This window comes from Pteropus alecto, unplaced genomic scaffold, assembly GCF_000325575.1.
Source record: "Pteropus alecto unplaced genomic scaffold, ASM32557v1 scaffold124, whole genome shotgun sequence".
NCBI classification, from domain to species: Eukaryota; Metazoa; Chordata; class Mammalia; order Chiroptera; family Pteropodidae; genus Pteropus; species Pteropus alecto.
Genome location: NW_006435779.1, coordinates 2,361,188 through 2,378,844, shown reverse-complemented (window position 1 = coordinate 2,378,844; position 17,657 = coordinate 2,361,188). Strand labels below are relative to the sequence as shown.

Below are 17,657 nucleotides of genomic sequence, written 5' to 3'. Positions count from 1 at the left end.
CTACTTCTGCACACAGGTGCTGTTCAGGAGGGTAAACTGAGAAAACCATGGTCGGGCATCCACAACAAAAGTGCAGTCCATCTGAAAAATATAATTGCAAGACATAAAATCAAAACAATGTAACACATGAGGGAACTTAGCATGAAGAACTTAATAGGGGCTCAAGATTCATTGCAACTACAAAAGGAAAGAATGCAAAAACGAGGGCCTGGTCAGGACTCTCGAAGCTCAAGGCTCCACTAGGTTGATAGGCAAGGGTTACCCACATGACTCTACCCACCTGAGCCCAGAGACTCCTGAGAGGAAGCCCGGTAGGGCCATCATCTGCCCCTGAGGGGTTTCCAGTGCACAAGATGCTGCATGAAGGGCCCCCACACTATGAGTTCTAGGGAGCCAGCACACTGCCTAGGAGATAATCCAGGTGAGCATCCACCCACTCAGCAGAAGCTACAAACCCACCCCAAGGGGAGCATGCCCCCAAAGCTGGGGTATAAGGGGGAGATCAGCCCCACTGAGGGCATCATCCTAATGGAGGCCCATTCCCAAGGTCTAAACCCCATGGACCAGATGTTAGTTCTTGGATAATGAATAAGAACTTGAACTCATGGGACATGTCCTTGCAACCCAGGAGATTAGAAGGAGAGGTGGGTGATGAGACTAAATAAATAGTCTAGGATCTGGACGAATGGGAGCAAAGGAAGAGTGAAGGCCACAGAGAGAATAGTATCTGCCTAAACCCCGAGATTTCAGCCTGGGACCCAAGGGCAGGGCTCCATTTAGGGAGGAAGGTCAGATGAGTATGGTTAGGGTATCTCTGATCAACAAGCCTGGCTGGGAATACAGGGCTCAGCTCACTGCTCTTCTGGGAGCATCTCTGTCTGTCTAGAATAACCATCATATTCCTCCAAAGGGGAACCCTGGGACTTGGTGGGAGTGGAAGTCGTGATGCTCGTTCTGCCCCAGCAGTGTCTCTGATGACTTTTTTATGCCTCCTCCTACAGTCCTTTTGTGAGATAATAGGAAATATATATATTGGTCTCCGCCCCTGATTCTTGTCACAGAGCTCTCGAATCCCTTATGACTTCCTAAGTGATAAGAACATTAGGAGGATCTTTCGTTCTATTGAGGTGACTCTGGTTGGGCTCCTGGATGACTCATGAATGAGAGTTGGTCACTGAAAAGACCAAGCCATGATTAGAAGCTTGGAATTTTCAGCCTTACTAATCCTCTATCCTCCAGAGAGGGGAGAGGGTCTGGAAATGAAGTTAATGATCGATCATGCCTACGTATTGAAGCCTCCATAAAATCCCAAAAATAGAATATTCAGAGAGCTTCCAGGTTGTGAACACAACCATATATTGAGAAGCTGATGCACCCCAGTTCCACAGGGACAGAAGCTCCTGCAGTCGGGACCTTCCCAGACCTTGCCCTATGTATCTCCTTATCTAGCTACTCATCTGTATCCTTCATCATAACTTTTAATAAATTGGCAAATGTGTTTCCCTTAGTTCTGTGAACTGCTCCAGAAAATTAATCAAACCTAAGGAATGGAAACCTCTGGTTTGTAGCCAAATCAGAGAGAAATTGTGGGTAGCCTGGGGACCTACTACTTGTAATTGGCATCTGAAGTGAGTGAGGGCAGTCATGCGGGACCGAGCCCTTAACCTGTTAACATAAATTGTAGGACACCCAGCTGATGCCTCAGAGAATTCTTTGTTGCTGTGGGAACGCTCCCCCAATTTGGTAACCAGATGAGTCAGAATTAAAGTGTTCTGTGTGAGGAGTAAAGGAAACACATGCAGGAATGAACATAGCAGGTTTTTCCAATACACTTTCCTCAATATATTTTTCATTCTCAGAAGATTCATGATTCTTTTAGGATGACTATTCTCAAACCTTTTTCTTGCCTGAGCCTTCTTGCAAGGGGCAGTTTTCAATATCTTCATCATATTTTTTACAAGTTGTGCGTCCCATCTCCAAGTCCATTAAAAATATCATTGTCCACCTCTGTCAAGAAGAAATTATGAAACAGCCACTAAATGTTTGCTTTTCATGAATGAAAAGAAAAAAGGCAGAGAATCAAATTGAAAAAGGGTGGGGGGAAGACTAGAATATGCATGTAAATAGGATATACACATCCTGTGCAATTTCCCTGTGATGGTGTATAATCAATAGAAAGATGCCTGTAAACACACCTAAAACATGCACTAGAATCTCTCCTGCTGCACTCTTCCTGAAGGGATTCATACCAAGTTGTCACATCAACAGTGCCATGAACATAAGGGGGGCACATTCACAGGAGGAGAATCTTACAGCAATGAGCTTGCACATGCTGCAAGCACACCTGACACATGACCAGTTTCTCAGTCCTACACCCGAGTGGCAGCCAGACACCAGATCACACAGAATGATTGCTTTGGTTGAGAGAAGGATAATGGGCACATTTGTCCTCTGATTAGACATAGGAGCTGCCCTATCCCTTATGGGGTCCTGGGGGCTGGGAACACTCTGTCTCTTCATGTAGGAGCTGGCTGCACAAAAGGGCTCATCTTACAGACATTCATTGAGGTGATATTTATGAAGTGGGTGCTGACTGTGTTTATTAGGTTTCTACAAGAAGTAATTAAAAGTTATGATTTCATTTCCTTAAACAGAGGTCCATGAAAATTTGGAGAAACTCAAACACAGAGAAAAATCTAGTCAGAAATCAACGCAGGGAGGAATTCACCTCTCACTAGACTGACCTAGAATTGTCTAGAAACCTGATTTGTTTGGGGCTCAAGAATTCCTGCAGCTGACACTTGACAGCCACTCATGCCTGGACTTGCACCAATAGAACACCCAGACACAGACATTCATGCACGACCAGACCCACGCACGACCAGACCCACTGCACAGGCACTCAACCCTGAGCTACAGTGAAGTTCAGGGCCTAGGACAGGGGCCTGTGCAGCCTCCCTGGGTACAGAGATGCAACCTAAGGAAGAGGAAGATGTCAGGAAATGGGAAAGACTGAGGGAAGCCAGTGCCCCTGTGCAGATAAGGTCCACTCTCCCTTCCATCTCTTCTGGAGTGAGGTCATAGGTGGGATCCTGTGTATCTGGGTCCTGCGAACATGGCACCTGGCTCAGGAGTATTCATGGGAGACCAGAAACTGGGCACGGACAGAATGGCAACAGTCTTTATTCAATTCAAAGGAAACAGGAATTGACAAGAATTAACATCAGTGGTAAGGTTTGCCTAAACAGATGTTAACGACACGTACATTTATATCAGGTTTGTCCTCTTCTATCTTTAAAGCCCTATAACCCACTGCTTCCTTGACTTTCCATAGGCTAGTTCAGAAACACTAAATATGTGTTTTGCTCAGATTTTTTATGTTTCCTCCCACTTTACTCCATTGTCTTTCCAGTGATAGAGTCACTACCCACCCATGTGCTCAAGGGCAAACACTTAGGGTCTATCCTTGATGCCAGCTTTCCCCCACACCCCACTTCAGTGCACCTCACATCCACCTTTAAGCAGACTCAGAAGCCAGCATTTCAACCTTCTGGTGACCAGGGGACCATCCCTGCCTCATGGTCTCAGCTTGCTTATGCTCACATGCTCACAGCATCCAGAGAGATGTTGCTAAAGCATCTGAGTGACTTCCTCCCATTGATTCCTATTACTCTAAGAATAACATCCTAACTCCTCATCTGTGGCCCTGTAGATGCTCCAGGCCCACTTCCCCTGTACACTTTTTCTGTGACATAGGTCCAAGGACTTTTAGGCCATCCCTCTGGACACTCATGGCTTGTCCTGGTTCAGAAATCTCTCCGTGTCTGCTTTCTCTTCTTGTCCCCAAATCTCCACCATGTGACTGAGTTCTTCCAGGAGTACCTGTCGTGGAGAGGCCCTTTCTGATCCCCCCCAACATACCTTGCCTCCCTATGGCCCTGAGTCCCTGCACTGACAATTCTTGTCCCAGCCTTCCACTATTTCACTCATAAACCTGAGGCCTGTTTGTCTCTCATCAGAAGCATAACAGTCCCATGAGAACACGCCTCTGTCTTCTCTGCCACCTCCAACCCAGGCATGGAACCACAATGTCTTTGTGGGCAAATAAGGCTTACTGGTTTCAAGCAGGACACAGATGAGCATCCTCTCTGCTGATCAGCACCGTGAGGCTTCCCTAGAGCCCAGCCAAGGCCTGCAGTCACCTCCTCTGTGATGCCTTTTCTTCTTGGGGTTCTGTTTCCAGCCACCCTACTCTTTGTCTTCCTCATTGTCTGTCAATCTCTGCTATTATCCCTTCTCTCAGCCATCTTACATGGGATGTGGCTTTTCTCTCCCTCACACAGTAGCTGAATCTTTGACACTAATGCTTTCCTTTCTGTTATCTTCTTTCTTTCTCTACCCTGTTTTTTAGGAATTTCACTCATTAAGAAAACAAAAGAAACTTGAAGCACTTGTAATGATACCTTGCATTATAAAAAATGTTTACTAAAAAACAAACAAAAAAACCATTCTTTGCTCTTTTATGCAGACCAAGGATTCACCCCTCCCAGGCCTGGTTTCAAGGCCAACATGGAGCCTCAGTGAGAAAAGTTCGTCACTCACCTTGCGCTGGCTTCTCCCCACCCACAGCAGCTTGTAAGCATACTCATCCAGATGGTCTTGGTTGAACTGAAACACGGCAAACTCCACACACATGGCAAAGGAAGTTGTGCTCTTACTAATGTCCACAAAGTTGGGACTGCTGACGTGAGGCCCCAGAGCAATGAGCCCCAGAAGCAGAGGCGCCTTTAGGAACATGTTGTCTGGTGTCAGTCCTGGAGGCCAGCAGCACATAGGTGGGGGATGGCAGCTGCTGTAGGACTACCTCCATAGCTCCGCATCCCACACAGCCCTGCCCCACATAATCCCTGAGTTACTGACCGGTGCCTAGTCCAGTTTCTCCTCTATATTCCCTGCTTTATTCTTCCTGTCATCATCAAACAGAAGTCAGAGCAGGGGTCACATTTTCCACCTACTTCTCACATAAGCCTTGGACCCAGCACTGCCTCCACTTGCCCCAGCCCAGGCCTGATAGGCCTCCCTGGATGCAGGGCTGGGATGCAACCCAAGGAAGAGGCAGATGTAAGGAAACAGGAAAGAATGAGGGAAGCCAGTATCCCTGTGAAGGTGAGGTCCCCTCTCCCGTTTTATCTCTTCCAGATTGAGGTCAGAGGTAGGACCCTGCATATCTGAGTCCTGCGAATTTTGCGCTTGGTTCAGGGCTGTTCATGGGTGACCAGCAGCTCAGCATGGAAAGAATGACTCACCTTTTGCTGGGCTCGTCTCACCTCCAGCAATCTGTATGCATTCTCTTCCATGTTGTTGTCATTGAACACAGCCATGGCAAACTCCACAGATACGACAAAGTAATCTTGGTTCTTACTAATGTCTGCAAATTCTTTTTGAATGGTCCAGACATGAGTGCCGAGTACAATAAACCCCAGAAGTAAAGATACCTTCAGGAACATATTGCTCAGTGTCAGCACAGAGAGCTGGCAATGTGTGGGAGGTGAGGGGGTGGCAGCTGCCGACACAGCCCTACTCAAGAGGCCCTGACTTTAACTGGCACCACCGTTCAGTTCCTCCTTTTCATTCCCTGCCTTGTCCCTCCTGCTATCACTGAATAGAAAGCAGATCAGAGTGTCACATTTTTCACCTTCTTGTCACAAAACTCTGCATGCAGAGACATGCATACAATATGCTCTGTTGCCTGCACATCTCCAGGACTTCTCTCCTGAGCTGCATGCTGATAGGATCCCTCCAGCTGCTGCAGCCCCACTCATGAACGGCTTTGAGTCCATCTTCTTGTTCTCAAGTCAGTGCAGGCAAGGTCTGTCAGAGTCACACAAATTCCTTGGAACTCTGGTAAGCCTGGGGAGAGGAGGCATTGGCCTAGCCTGCCTGCGACCTTGGCTGGAGTCCATACCACCAGCTGGGTTCAGGGGAGTACAGAGTGTGTAGCCAGCAATGGTGGGGGCAGAAGTGTCTATGAGGAGCTATCTTCACCACCACCCTGACTCTCCTCAGGCTTCATCCTCCCAGTCTGATATGTTTATGATTCATTTTATCTCACTTCAAAGCATGTTGTTATTTCTACTGTGACTACTTTCTTAACTGGTGGGCTATTAGAGCTCTATTATTTACTTTCTAACCGTAGTTGATTTTCTAATTTCTTTTCTCTTATTAACTTCCAGCTCAAGTCTGCTATAGTCAGAGAAGATCCTTTCTATTATTTATAAACATGATAAAACATGTTGAGATTTGTTTTATTGCCCAGAATATGACCAATATTCTATATGTTCTTGAAAAGAATGTGCATTCTGCTTTTTTTAGGTGAAGAATTAGACATCTATATAACTTAATACACTGTTTTGTTCAAACTTTGTATATATTTACTCTTTTTACCTTGTTATGTTTTATTGAGTTTTGTTTTGCTTGCTTGGGTCTCCTTTTCTGTCAGTTACTGAGGATGGGTTAAAAATCTCTCACTATAATTATGAATTTGTCTATTTTTCCCTCACAATTCTTGCTTTATATATTTTGAGACTCTGTCATTAAGTGTTTATTCAAATAGAACTTACAGTTTTGGGGGAGTCAACCATGTTATCATTATGATACCTTTTTATCTCAAGTAACACTTCTTGCTTTGAAGTCAACTTTTTCTGATGTCAGAGTAGCTAGCTACATCATCATCATTGTTTTCCATAGTGTCTTCATCATGTATCTTTATTCATCTTTTTACATGCAAATGTTATCTTAATAATTAAGATGCTATTGTAAGCAGCAAACAGTGTTGTATATCAGTCTAACAGTCTTTTATTTGGAGGATTTATTCTATTTACAATAACATTACTGATTACTGATAAATAATATCATCATTACTAGTTTACTAGATATATTAGTTTTCAAATACTATTTGTTTTCAATTCATCTCATTTGTCTCTGTTTTTTCTTTTTTCCTTTCTTGCATTCTTTTGGATTATTCAAGATCTTTTTATTATTTCATTTCTTCCCTTCAATGACTTTATTTATCCCTCCTTTTACTCTTCTTTTAGCGACAATTTTAACAATTGTAATGAATATAATCGACTTAATTGTGTCTACTCTAAATTAATATTTTTACTATTTTGAAGATGGTGGGATGACCTTAGAACACTGTTACTCATATCTGTCTCTGCCTTGTGTTATTGTTGTCATATGTTTAAATTCTACATATTTGAAAGCCCATAAGAAAATATAATTGCTGTTTTATACATTCACTATTCATTTGGAATTAGCAACATATTTAACTTTCTTCTGGGCATCATTCCTTCAACATTACTTTGCTACACTGGTATCAATTCCCTTCCCCTTAGAAATCTCTTAAGGATTTATTTTTGGTTGGATCTTGTTGCTACATCTCTTAGGGTGTTTTTTTTTTTATTTTTGTTTTATTTATTCAAAAACTGTCTCCTTATTAAACTGTCTTCTATTTCCATTGGTGTATTGGTGCTCCTGTCCTAGGGATTAAACCAAATCTCCCTCCTCCCTCCTCTTGGTGTCCTCCAACCATTGTTAATAGATGGATTTTTAATACTATAAATTTTCCTTTAAGCCCTGCTTTGGCTGCATCTCAGAAGTTTTGCTATATCATATGTTCATTATCTTTTAATTCAAAGTATTGTCTTATTTCTTATATGATTTCTTCTTTTACCCTTGGATTATTTAAAAATATATTATTAAATGTACAGACAACTGGAGGTTTTCAAGTTCAGTTTTTATTTCATTTGTCTACTGTGAACAGAGAATATACTCTGAACCATTTCAACCTTTCGAGATTTATCTCTTCTTTGATTGAAAATGTTTTAATTTTCTCTTCCATTTTGATTTTTTTTTTCTGGCTACAGAATTCTAGTTTGTTAATTATTTTGTTTCATTTCTTTGAAGATTCGAAGCAGGCTTTCTGAAAGTGGTCTATTTTCAGTTGACTGGTATTCGTAGGCTGCGGCCCTTCATGATCTCATTTGAAATCCTGGGATATTTACCACAGCTCTTCTTCTTTGGCAGGTGCTGAACATCAGCTTTTGTCCCCAAATTGTGACAAAGAAAATGCCTTTTCTCCAGTGGTATTGAATTTCACTACCTCTCACTCTTCCATTTATACCTCCAGTGTTCTCCCATTCTCTCCTCTTTCCTCGCTAGGTCTTTTCCAAGTAAGGCAGGATGGGGATGAGACAGTTCCACAACAGATGAGTGTCCTTCACCACATGTCTCTTCCAAAGTTAGTGAGTAGTGCCTGTAGTTTGAGTCCTCAGAATGGAGACTGGGCTGGGTCCCCCAATGGAGGAATTTAAGCACCAAGGAGCAAGTAGGCATATACTGAGTTCAGCTGCTGTCTTCTGAGTCATATGTGGTCCTGGTGAAGATATTCTTTTAAAGCAGTGGTCCCATTTAGTGTTTTTGGTGGGTATCTACAGATAGACAGAGCCTTCCTTGGGCACCCTCTGCCTCCTCTGCCTGGGTATGGCCCCTCTAGAGAAGAAGTATTTCTTATGTAAAACAAAAACTACAAAATATAGTTGGTATTGTCAAGAGAGCAGTCTGAAGTGGAGCCAGAGGTCTCCAAGTAGCTGAGCTAATACATACCACTTCCATATGAAACTGAACTTTTGAACTGGGCTAAACCAAAAGGCTACATCCTGATACAGTTCCTGGGACTGGCTCTGCAGCACTGAATTCTCTATTAAAAAATAATATTTTCACCTAGCAATAGACATAAGTAATTAATCGTATAAGTAATTAATAGTATAGTGTAAGTTTGCCTGCCAGCACCAATCACAACTCCTTCAAAGCAACTTGTGTGATCACTTTGGAAGCCTTGCTTTTTCTATTTTTATAAACTCTGTCCCTTTATTTTCCCCTCAAAACATAATTAGATTTCTACCAAATCTGTGTCTCCTGGATTGTAAGTCCTAAAAATAACCCCCAAATCAAGCTTTTGTTTGCCTTGCAGTTCTTGATCAAAATTGATTGATACATATGACCTTGATGGCCTGAGCCTGAAACAGAAGTGACTTTACTTCACCCTTTGTCACTGAGTCTTAGCAGCATGGGGACAGCGGTGGTGATTAGAGAGAAGTACAACCTTGAGGCTGGAAACTATAAGATAGTTTTCCGGGCCAGGCCCGATATCTCCTATTCTAAAAGCACTTTTGAAGGAACATATTCTTACTATTTCCAATTGCTTGTTCTAGATAATTCTTGAGTGAACCTCAAACCAAAGTCCACACTGACATGCAAAATACAGAAACTTCTTAATCAAGAAGAAATTAAACACTCAGTTTTAAAGAAGTAAAAATTGTGAAAAAGTACAAAGACTCCCAAAGTTTATTTTTGATTACTTATAAACATGCAACAGAACAATTAAACATCATGGTAAAAGTAGCAGCTTTCTATCAGTATTGAAAAGCAATCCTACCACTCCTACAAGTAAGCTCGGCCTGAAGACACTGAAGAGAAAGACTTTAAGTTCTGCAAACTTAAATCACAGTATATGGCAAGGACCCAGCATTGATTTTCAGAACACCTACATCTGGACAGTCAACACTCACTTGCTTCTCAAAGAATGTGAGAAAAACAAAGGAATATTTCTCTCAGATAAAAATATTGCTTAGTTAGAGCGAATCCCAAAAGAATCCAAAGGTGGATTCTTTTTTACCTTCTTTGTAAGGACTATGAAAATAAGAAATATTTAATGTGATTTCTGAAACTAAAATTAGTCAGAAAAAAAAACAGCTTTTTAAAACTTTTATATATTCTTTAAATACATGAAAATGAGGCTCCAAAAGCAAACTTTTCTTGGTGTTTTTCTGTGTTTATGGAAAAATATCTCACCAGAATAAATAACTGAAACCTGCCTACCTCACAGGGTGGTTGTGAGAATCAAAAACATATGAAAGGTCCTGTAAATAGTAAAGATATATATGGGCATTAAGTGATTATATATTTTCTCTTCCCTTAATTAGCAGTTTCCATTATTTATGTCATTTTCTTTCATAAGGAATTTGAGACCTTTGTGAGAGAGTCTACCCACTCCTTTCTAGGTGTCTATAGCTGCTAATCCAGAAAAAGGATCAAGTATGTGTGTACTGGTTTTCCCACAATCATCTGCATAACTGTATATTAGTAAAATCTGAACATATTTCTAAAAACAAACAAACAAACAAACAAAAAACTTTACTTCTTGGGAAATTCTCCTGCAATCCTCGACTTTCAGGAAGTTTGTGTAAAAAGAAGAAAATTTTAGTTTCATATAAAACAAAATTGAATTTTGCAACTTGGCTCCACCCTAAAGGGTTCTTTATTGTTTTTGGCCTCTGGTCCAGGGTTGAGCACTTCCTATGGAAGGGTCAGCATGGCCATTTCACCTCCTCTGCAAAGAGATCAGGCCCCCAAGGGACAGGGCTATGTGATTAGACCCACTGGAAGCTCATGGAAGGCACTATTACAGGCTCATGGAGCAGAAGGCTGCCTAAGTTGGGTTCCCTGGAAGTTTTGCTAGAGCTTAGTAGTTACTGCCCTGGGACTAAACAGATATGTGCACACCTATGTCCACAGCAGCATTAATCACAGTAGCCAAAAGGCAGAAGCAATCCATGTCCATTGATAGATAAGCAGATAAACAAAATATTGTATGTACATAAAAAAAATACTATTTAGCATTAAAAAGAAAGAAAAGCCTGCCACATGGGTAACCCTTGAGGCTATTATGTTAAGTGAAATAAATCAGTCACAAAAGAACAAATACTGTATGATTCCACTAACACAGAATTATCTAGAATACTCAAATCCATACAGAGAGAAGGTAGAATGGTGCTGTAAAGAGGGAGATATCACACTCCCAGATTTCAAACTACAATACAAAGCCACAATAATTAGTATAGGTACTGGCATAAAAACAGATACATAGATTAATAAAACAGAATAGAGAGTGGTATAAAATAAAGTGATATAAATCCTCACTTTAAATTAATACACAACAAAGGAGGCAAGAATATACAATGGGGTTAAGGCAGTCACTTTAATAAGTGTATTGGAAAAACTGGATAAATATTTAAAAAATAAAAGTGGACCACTTTCTTTTACCACATAGAAAAATAAACTCAAAATTGAAATAATAACATAAAGATAAGACCTGAAACTATAAAACTTCTAGAAGAAAACACAGGCAGTAAACTCTGACATTGGTCTTAGCAATATCTTTTTATGTCTCCTCAGGCATGGGCAGCAAAAGCAAAATAGACAAATGGGACTGCATGAAACTTAAAATCCGTTGCATAGCAAAGGAAATCATCAAAATATTTAACAAAATAAAAAGACTATATACTGACTTGGAAAAGTTATTATCAAATGATATATCCAATAAGGGGTTAATATCCAAAATATATAAGGAACTCGTACAACTTAAAACTAAAAAGAAAAAAGTCAGAAAGAAAGAATCCAATTAAAAATGTGCAAAGAACCTGAGTGGATATTTCTCCAAAGAGGGCATACAGATGTCCAACGGACATATGAAAAGATGTTCAACATCATTAATCATCAGAGAAATGCAAATTAAAACCACAATGAAATACTACCGCACACCTGTCAGAATTGCTATTATCAACAAATCAACAAATAATAAGTGTTGGTGAAGATGTTGAGAAAAAAGAACCCTCATACACTGTTGGTAGAATTGCAAATTGGTGCAACTGCTCTAGAAAACAGTATAGAGTTTTCTCAAAAAATTAAAAATAGAGCTGCCATATAACCCAGCAATACCACCTCTGGGTATTTATCCAAAGAAAACCAAAACACTATTTCAAAAAAATACATGCACTCTTATGTTTGCAGCATTATTTCTAATAACCAAGATATAGAAGCAACCTAGGTGTCCACTGATAGATGAATGGATAAAGAAGTGGTACATATATACTATGAAATATTATTTTGCAATTAAAAAAAAGAACGAAGTCTTGCCATTTGCAATGATATGGATGCTAAGTGAAATAAGAGACAGAGAAAGACATATGATTTTGCTTATATGCGGAGTCTAAAATCAAAATAAATGAGTAAACAAAGCAAAACAAAAACAGACCCATAAATACAAGAACAAGCTGATGGTTGCCAAAAAGGGAAGAGTGGAGAGATGGGTGGGGGAAAAAAAAACAGAACTGACATCAATAATTATTTTCCAAGCTCATGTGTATGCATAAATTATAGGAAAAAAAATTTGTTAAATATTTTGTGCATTTTTTTAAAAAAGACCATGCCCATAATCAATACTTGCAGATTTTTAAATTAAGCATTTACTTTGTGTTATATTGCAAAAAATTCTGTGTAGAAAATATTGTGATCTTTATTTGACAAAAAGAAAATATATGTGGAAGATTTTACCATAAGTAGAACAGGTCATATGAAGCAAAGAGAACTACACACACATAAATTCCCAAGGCAGGGGTCGAAGTAGTTAGTTTAAAAAAAAAAATGGAATAAAAAGCAAAATGATGGTTGTCAGGGACTGGGGTAGAGAGATTGAGATGTTATTGTTTAATGGGTGCAGAGTTCCAGTTTGGGAAGGTGAGAAAGTTCTGGAGATGGATAATAATGAGATTTGCACAATAATATGAATGTACTTAATGCCATAGAACTGTTCACTTAAAAATGATTAAAATGAGACTGAGAAAAAAATGGTGTAGATGATAGAGGCTTTGTTCATTCCTCTTGTGACCAAATTAAAGTTGTGACAGAAACTTAGAGCAAACAGCAAGGAAAGTCACCTGGGACCTAGATGAACAAGCCCCCTCTAACTAGTGAAAGAAATATGAAATCATCCTGCAACTGGAGGGTGTAGGATGGGGCGAGGACATGAGGCTGCCCAGGGCAGTTGAGTGGGCAGAGTCTGTGACAGCAGCAGTGGCAGCTGCAGACGCCTCTTAAAGGGGCCGTGTCTGCGAGCAGACTGTTGCTGTGACAGACCTGCTCACTCTGAGCACTAGCACCAGGTTGGCTGCTTGCGGGGCACCAGTGACTTACAGAGGGACACTGAGTTGTCAGAGTGAGAGATAACATTGAGGATCTCTCTCGGAGAGAAGTGCCAGCGGTATCCATTGTTCCTCTGTTGAGCCCTCCCCAGTCACAATGTGTGGACGCAGCACAGCCATACCTGAGATGTCATCAAACTGAATAACAGAGGTTGCTCTGCCCAGAGGATTCCCTGTAACTCTACATCATCCAACTCGTGGCCCCCACCCAAGCCACATCCAGGTGTGTCCTCAGAGAGTCAGGTGCTCCTTGCTGAGTAGTGCTAAGATTCACACTGGAGGCAGCTGGCCTTGGTTTCTGGTGTGGTTTCTTGAGGCAACTATAAGCACAGCATCTGTGGATTGCTTGCTAAATCTTGACAGGTGGCCCCAGAGGGTGGGCCTAAACTTGGTCTGAAGCTGAACACTTCTCAGGACTGTGCCATTGGACACCTACTTCACAAAGCCACACTAATAAGACCAGGAGACTTAAGAGCTTTGCTTAGTACATAGAAACAGACATGAAGGCAGCCAAAATAGGAAGATAGAGAAGCAGAAACTATATGGGAGAACAGAACAGAGATCCAGGAAGAATGGAGTCAAGCAATCTAACAGATATAGAGTTCAAAACACTGGTTATAAAGATGCCCAATGAATTTAGAGGAAAGTATAGATGAATTCAATGAAAACGTTAAGAAAGATATAAAAAAACATAAAATGGACATGGAAATTCTAAAAGGGAACCAGTCAGAAATAAAGAACACATTATCTGAGATGAAGAGTATATTAGAGGGAATCGACGAAGTGTATATAGAAGAGGATTGAATGACCGATATAGAGAACGGGGGAGCCAAGGACACTCGATCAGAATTGCAGAGGAAAAGAAGCCAAGACTATAGTAATAATTTAGGGAGCTTATGGGACAAAATTAAATGCAAAACCATTCGTGTCATAGGGGTACCTGAAGGAAAACAAGACATTGGAGAGCTATTTGAAGAAATAATGTTGGAAAATTTCTCTAACCAAGTGAAAGAAATAGACATCCAACCCAAGGAAGCTCTGAGTCCCAAAAAAGATGAACCCAAAGAAGCACACACCAAGACACATCATAATTAAAATGCCAAAGGTTAAATACAAAGAGAAAATATTAAAAGCAGCAAGCTATCAACAAGAGAGTACCCATAAGACTGGCAGCTGATTTCTCAAAAGAAACTATGCAGGACAGAAGAGCTTGGCAAAAAATATTCAATGTGTTGAAAACCCAGGATCTACAACCAAGAATACTTTATCCAGCAAAGCTATCATTTAGAGTAAAAAGACAGAAAAAGAGAATCCCAGACAAAAATAAGCTAAAGGAATTTATCATCACTAAGCCAGTATTATAGGAAATGTTGGAGGGACTTCTTTAAAAAGAAAAAACATGTATCAGAAACAGAAGTAAAGAATGGTCATAACTACGTTCCTATCAACAATTACCTCAAATGGAAAAGAATTAAGTGCTCCAACCAAAAGATAGAATGGCTGAAAGGATAAGAAAACAAGACCCCTACAAGATATTTGGCTGAAAGGATAAGAAAACAAGACCCCTACATGATATTCATTTCAAATTAAAAGACATACACAGACTAAAAGGAAGGAGATGGAAAAAGGTATTGTGTTATAGACCTAGAGGTTATTGCACTGAATGAAATGGGTGGGATAGAGAAAATCAAATATCTCATGATTTTACATACATGTGGAATCTAAAGAACAAAATAACAACAAATAAAATGATTGAAATAGTAAGCATTATGTTATGTATATTTTACCACAATAAAAAAAATCAGAGGCTCAGGAGAATTTAGCATCACAAAAGAGAGAAACATATAGTTTTGAAGGATAATGCCTATAACCCATGTTGGCACCACTCGGGTGCCCATCCGTCAGCAGGGGAGCAGAAAGGAAGAGCATCTCTTCACCAAACACCATAACTTCAATCTGCTCTGCCTCCTCCAGTTCCCCAGCTAGCCTGAGGGCTGCTGCCTCTTTCTAAAGCATTAGTGTTGTCCAAAAGCACCGTGGGCTAATGTTGGCTGCTCTCAAAGCTGTGTCACGTGTCTCAGAATATCCATACATGCCCAGATGTCCAATTCTTATATCACATTTGAGATAGTTCATTCCCTAAAACCATCAAAACTCAGCAGAACACAGCAGAGTTACCTCCTGTTAGCAGCATAATCTCTTGAGAGCTCTGAAAAGGAGGTCTAGATAGCAAAATTTTTTTAAATGATGCAAAGAAAAAGCCTTTTCCCCATTCAGCCATAGGTCAGAACCAGGATCAAGCATCACTGAAGTTATTTCACCATTTAAGAAATGAACAATTTTCTTTCTAACATCTGGTAAAGCACTTTTAAGGATGTTTTAGGGAAACCTGATGGAAGAGAATGTGGATGCTGGAAAAGACAGAGATGCTGGCTAACACTGTTCAAACGCCTGAGGAACCCAGGCCGAGGCCCATAGGCCTCTGCTCTCCTGCCTCATCCACACCTCTGATCTTGTCCCTGAGATAATAAACCAGACCATAAACATACTTGCTACAGGGACATTTCTATTCCTTCGCTCTCAATGAATCTGATTGTTACTATTTCAGATGTCAGGAGGGACCTAGACAGCTGGCGGGCTCTCACAGAAGCAGACAACAGCCACAGACTAGGACAGATCTATGGATAGATTTCTGCACTGGGAGAAAACTGACCAGGATGTCATGCTAGTGTACACATTAGACAAATACAAATTTAGGAAAATTCTGTAATATTATGACCCTTCAAAAGTGTCAAGTCATAAAAGTCAAGGAAAGACTAAGGAACTATTCCAGGTGGAAGATCAAATGTGTTCCATGATTCTGTATCCTTTTGACACAGAGGCGCTTGGGAAGAAAAGAGGCTCCTTGCTCTAGGAAGCCCCTACTTCCCCCAACCCCATCCCTACCCCAACACACAATCCTGATGCTCTGTTATTGGCTGAGGCTGGGGGAGACGGGCTATCCCTTGACACCTGACCAAGTCTGTGTTCACGCCCTGGATCCTATGGCGACATTGTGGTCAGGAAGGAAAGTGCACCTGCTTGTAGGAATCACTCACTAACATATTCAGGGTGATGAGACATCGTGTTGTCAACTTCCCCTCAAATGTTTCAGGGGGAAAACTTTTTTGCATTGCAGTTACATTTCTGTAAGTCTAAGATTCTTTTAAAATAAAAACTTATTTTTAAAATTAAGCAGGACTGAAGCACAGCTGTCTCCTCGAGCCATGGAGATGCGTGAGCAAAGCGAGGAGATGAGCCCAGCAGGACAGGGCCCTGTCCCAGAACTGAGGGACAAAACCTGCAGTGATGTGTGTATCTCAGTGTAGTATTGTGACCTATCTCTATGGATTCAGCAACAGGAAAATATCTTGTTGCATCTGACAGAGAATCACATGTTATTGCAGTTGAAGGTGTCTTAAATACAGACCAACGCCACCTCTATAAAAATGAGAAAACTGAGATGCTGAGCAGCTTTCCCAAGTCCCAGAGCTGGATTCCTGACGTTGCTCCACAGGGGCCATTTTGCTAGCCAAAGTCTCCTAGGGACATCAGAAGGGAGACTTAAGCAGAGCTTCAGGCTGTCCTTTCTCAGGCAGGTGAAAGCTCTGTGGTCTGTCATACCTGTCTATGGGACAGCTGCATAACAGGTGCTGTTGATGCCCAGGAAGCATTGTGAGAGAGGCAGGGAAAGAAGCCAGTTTAGGGGGTGCTAATGAGCAAGTGGCTACTGTGGGCAACTAGGCCTCCATTCCACTGGGGCCATCTGGAAAACAATACGGAGCATGTGCCTCAGTCGTGGCCCTTTTGAGGGGCAAATAAGCTTGGATATTGAGTCACCAGCTCCTGTTTGTCATGTATAAAGCCTGCTCCTAAGTGCATCAATTGCTGCCAGTTTGGGACTATTGCACTCTTACACAAACATGCCCTGGGGCTAGAGAAAGACTCAGGCAAAGCCACAAGGGTGCAGAAGGAGGCCTGTAGAGCACTGAGGCTCTGGCACACTTCTCTGAATGGAAAGTGTGAGCAAGAGAGGAGTGAGTCTGGTTCATTCCCCTGGAAGACCCGCCCAGGTCCTCACCACTCTGTTCCCCAAGGGTTGGCCCTAGCCTAAGGCTGGCAATGCTCCAAATGGCTGCATTGACAGAGTCACATACAACGGGAGAATGAGGGCTTGTCTGGGAGTGCCTGTGGAAGAGGGAAAAGAGATTCCTTATTCTGTGAGGATCAACACACATCTCCTGATGCTCCATCCTTGGCTGGGGTTGGTGAGGGTGTGTCTGTCCCTGCATGTATGCAGATAGGGCTGTGGTCTTACACTTATCAGCCTTGTTCAATCAGAGACCACTCCTGGTGGAGGTGGGCTCAGTTCCTTCTACATATATGGCTAGAGACAAAGGAATGGGGAGTCCCCAGTGGAAGTTAGGATTCTGCTTTTTCTTGAAGATGTTCCATGGAAAAGGAAGGGAAGGGAAGGGAGGTGAAGGGAAGGAGAGGAAAGAAGTCCTCTGCACTCTT

The 17,657-nt window shown here is 41.4% G+C and overlaps 1 protein-coding gene and 1 pseudogene across 1 annotated transcript; one reads left to right on the top strand and one right to left on the bottom strand.

Moving 5' to 3' along the window:
- On the bottom strand, window positions 1-5,507 carry LOC102880412 (probable cystatin-16). Its single transcript, XM_015588993.1, has 4 exons — window positions 5,307-5,507; window positions 4,603-4,860; window positions 1,897-2,007; window positions 1-81 (listed from the first exon to the last, which is right to left on the bottom strand). Exons 1-4 carry the CDS (start codon window positions 5,505-5,507, stop codon window positions 1-3), a joined length of 651 nt encoding a protein of 216 aa, XP_015444479.1.
- Window positions 5,508-9,127: 3,620 nt separating this feature from the next.
- On the top strand, window positions 9,128-9,747 carry LOC102880149 (annotated as a pseudogene).
- Window positions 9,748-17,657: the final 7,910 nt, after the last annotated feature.

Coding starts and splice junctions, on each gene's coding strand:
- LOC102880412 (XM_015588993.1), bottom strand. CDS start 5,507: ATGTTCCTGAAGGTATCTTTACTTCTGGGGTTTATTGTACTCGGCACT. Junction 4,861..5,306: donor TGAGACGAGCCCAGCAAAAG/GTGAGTCATTCT, acceptor CTATGGAGGTAG/TCCTACAGCAGCTGCCATCC. Junction 2,008..4,602: donor TGGGGAGAAGCCAGCGCAAG/GTGAGTGACGAA, acceptor TCTTCTTGACAG/AGGTGGACAATGATATTTTT.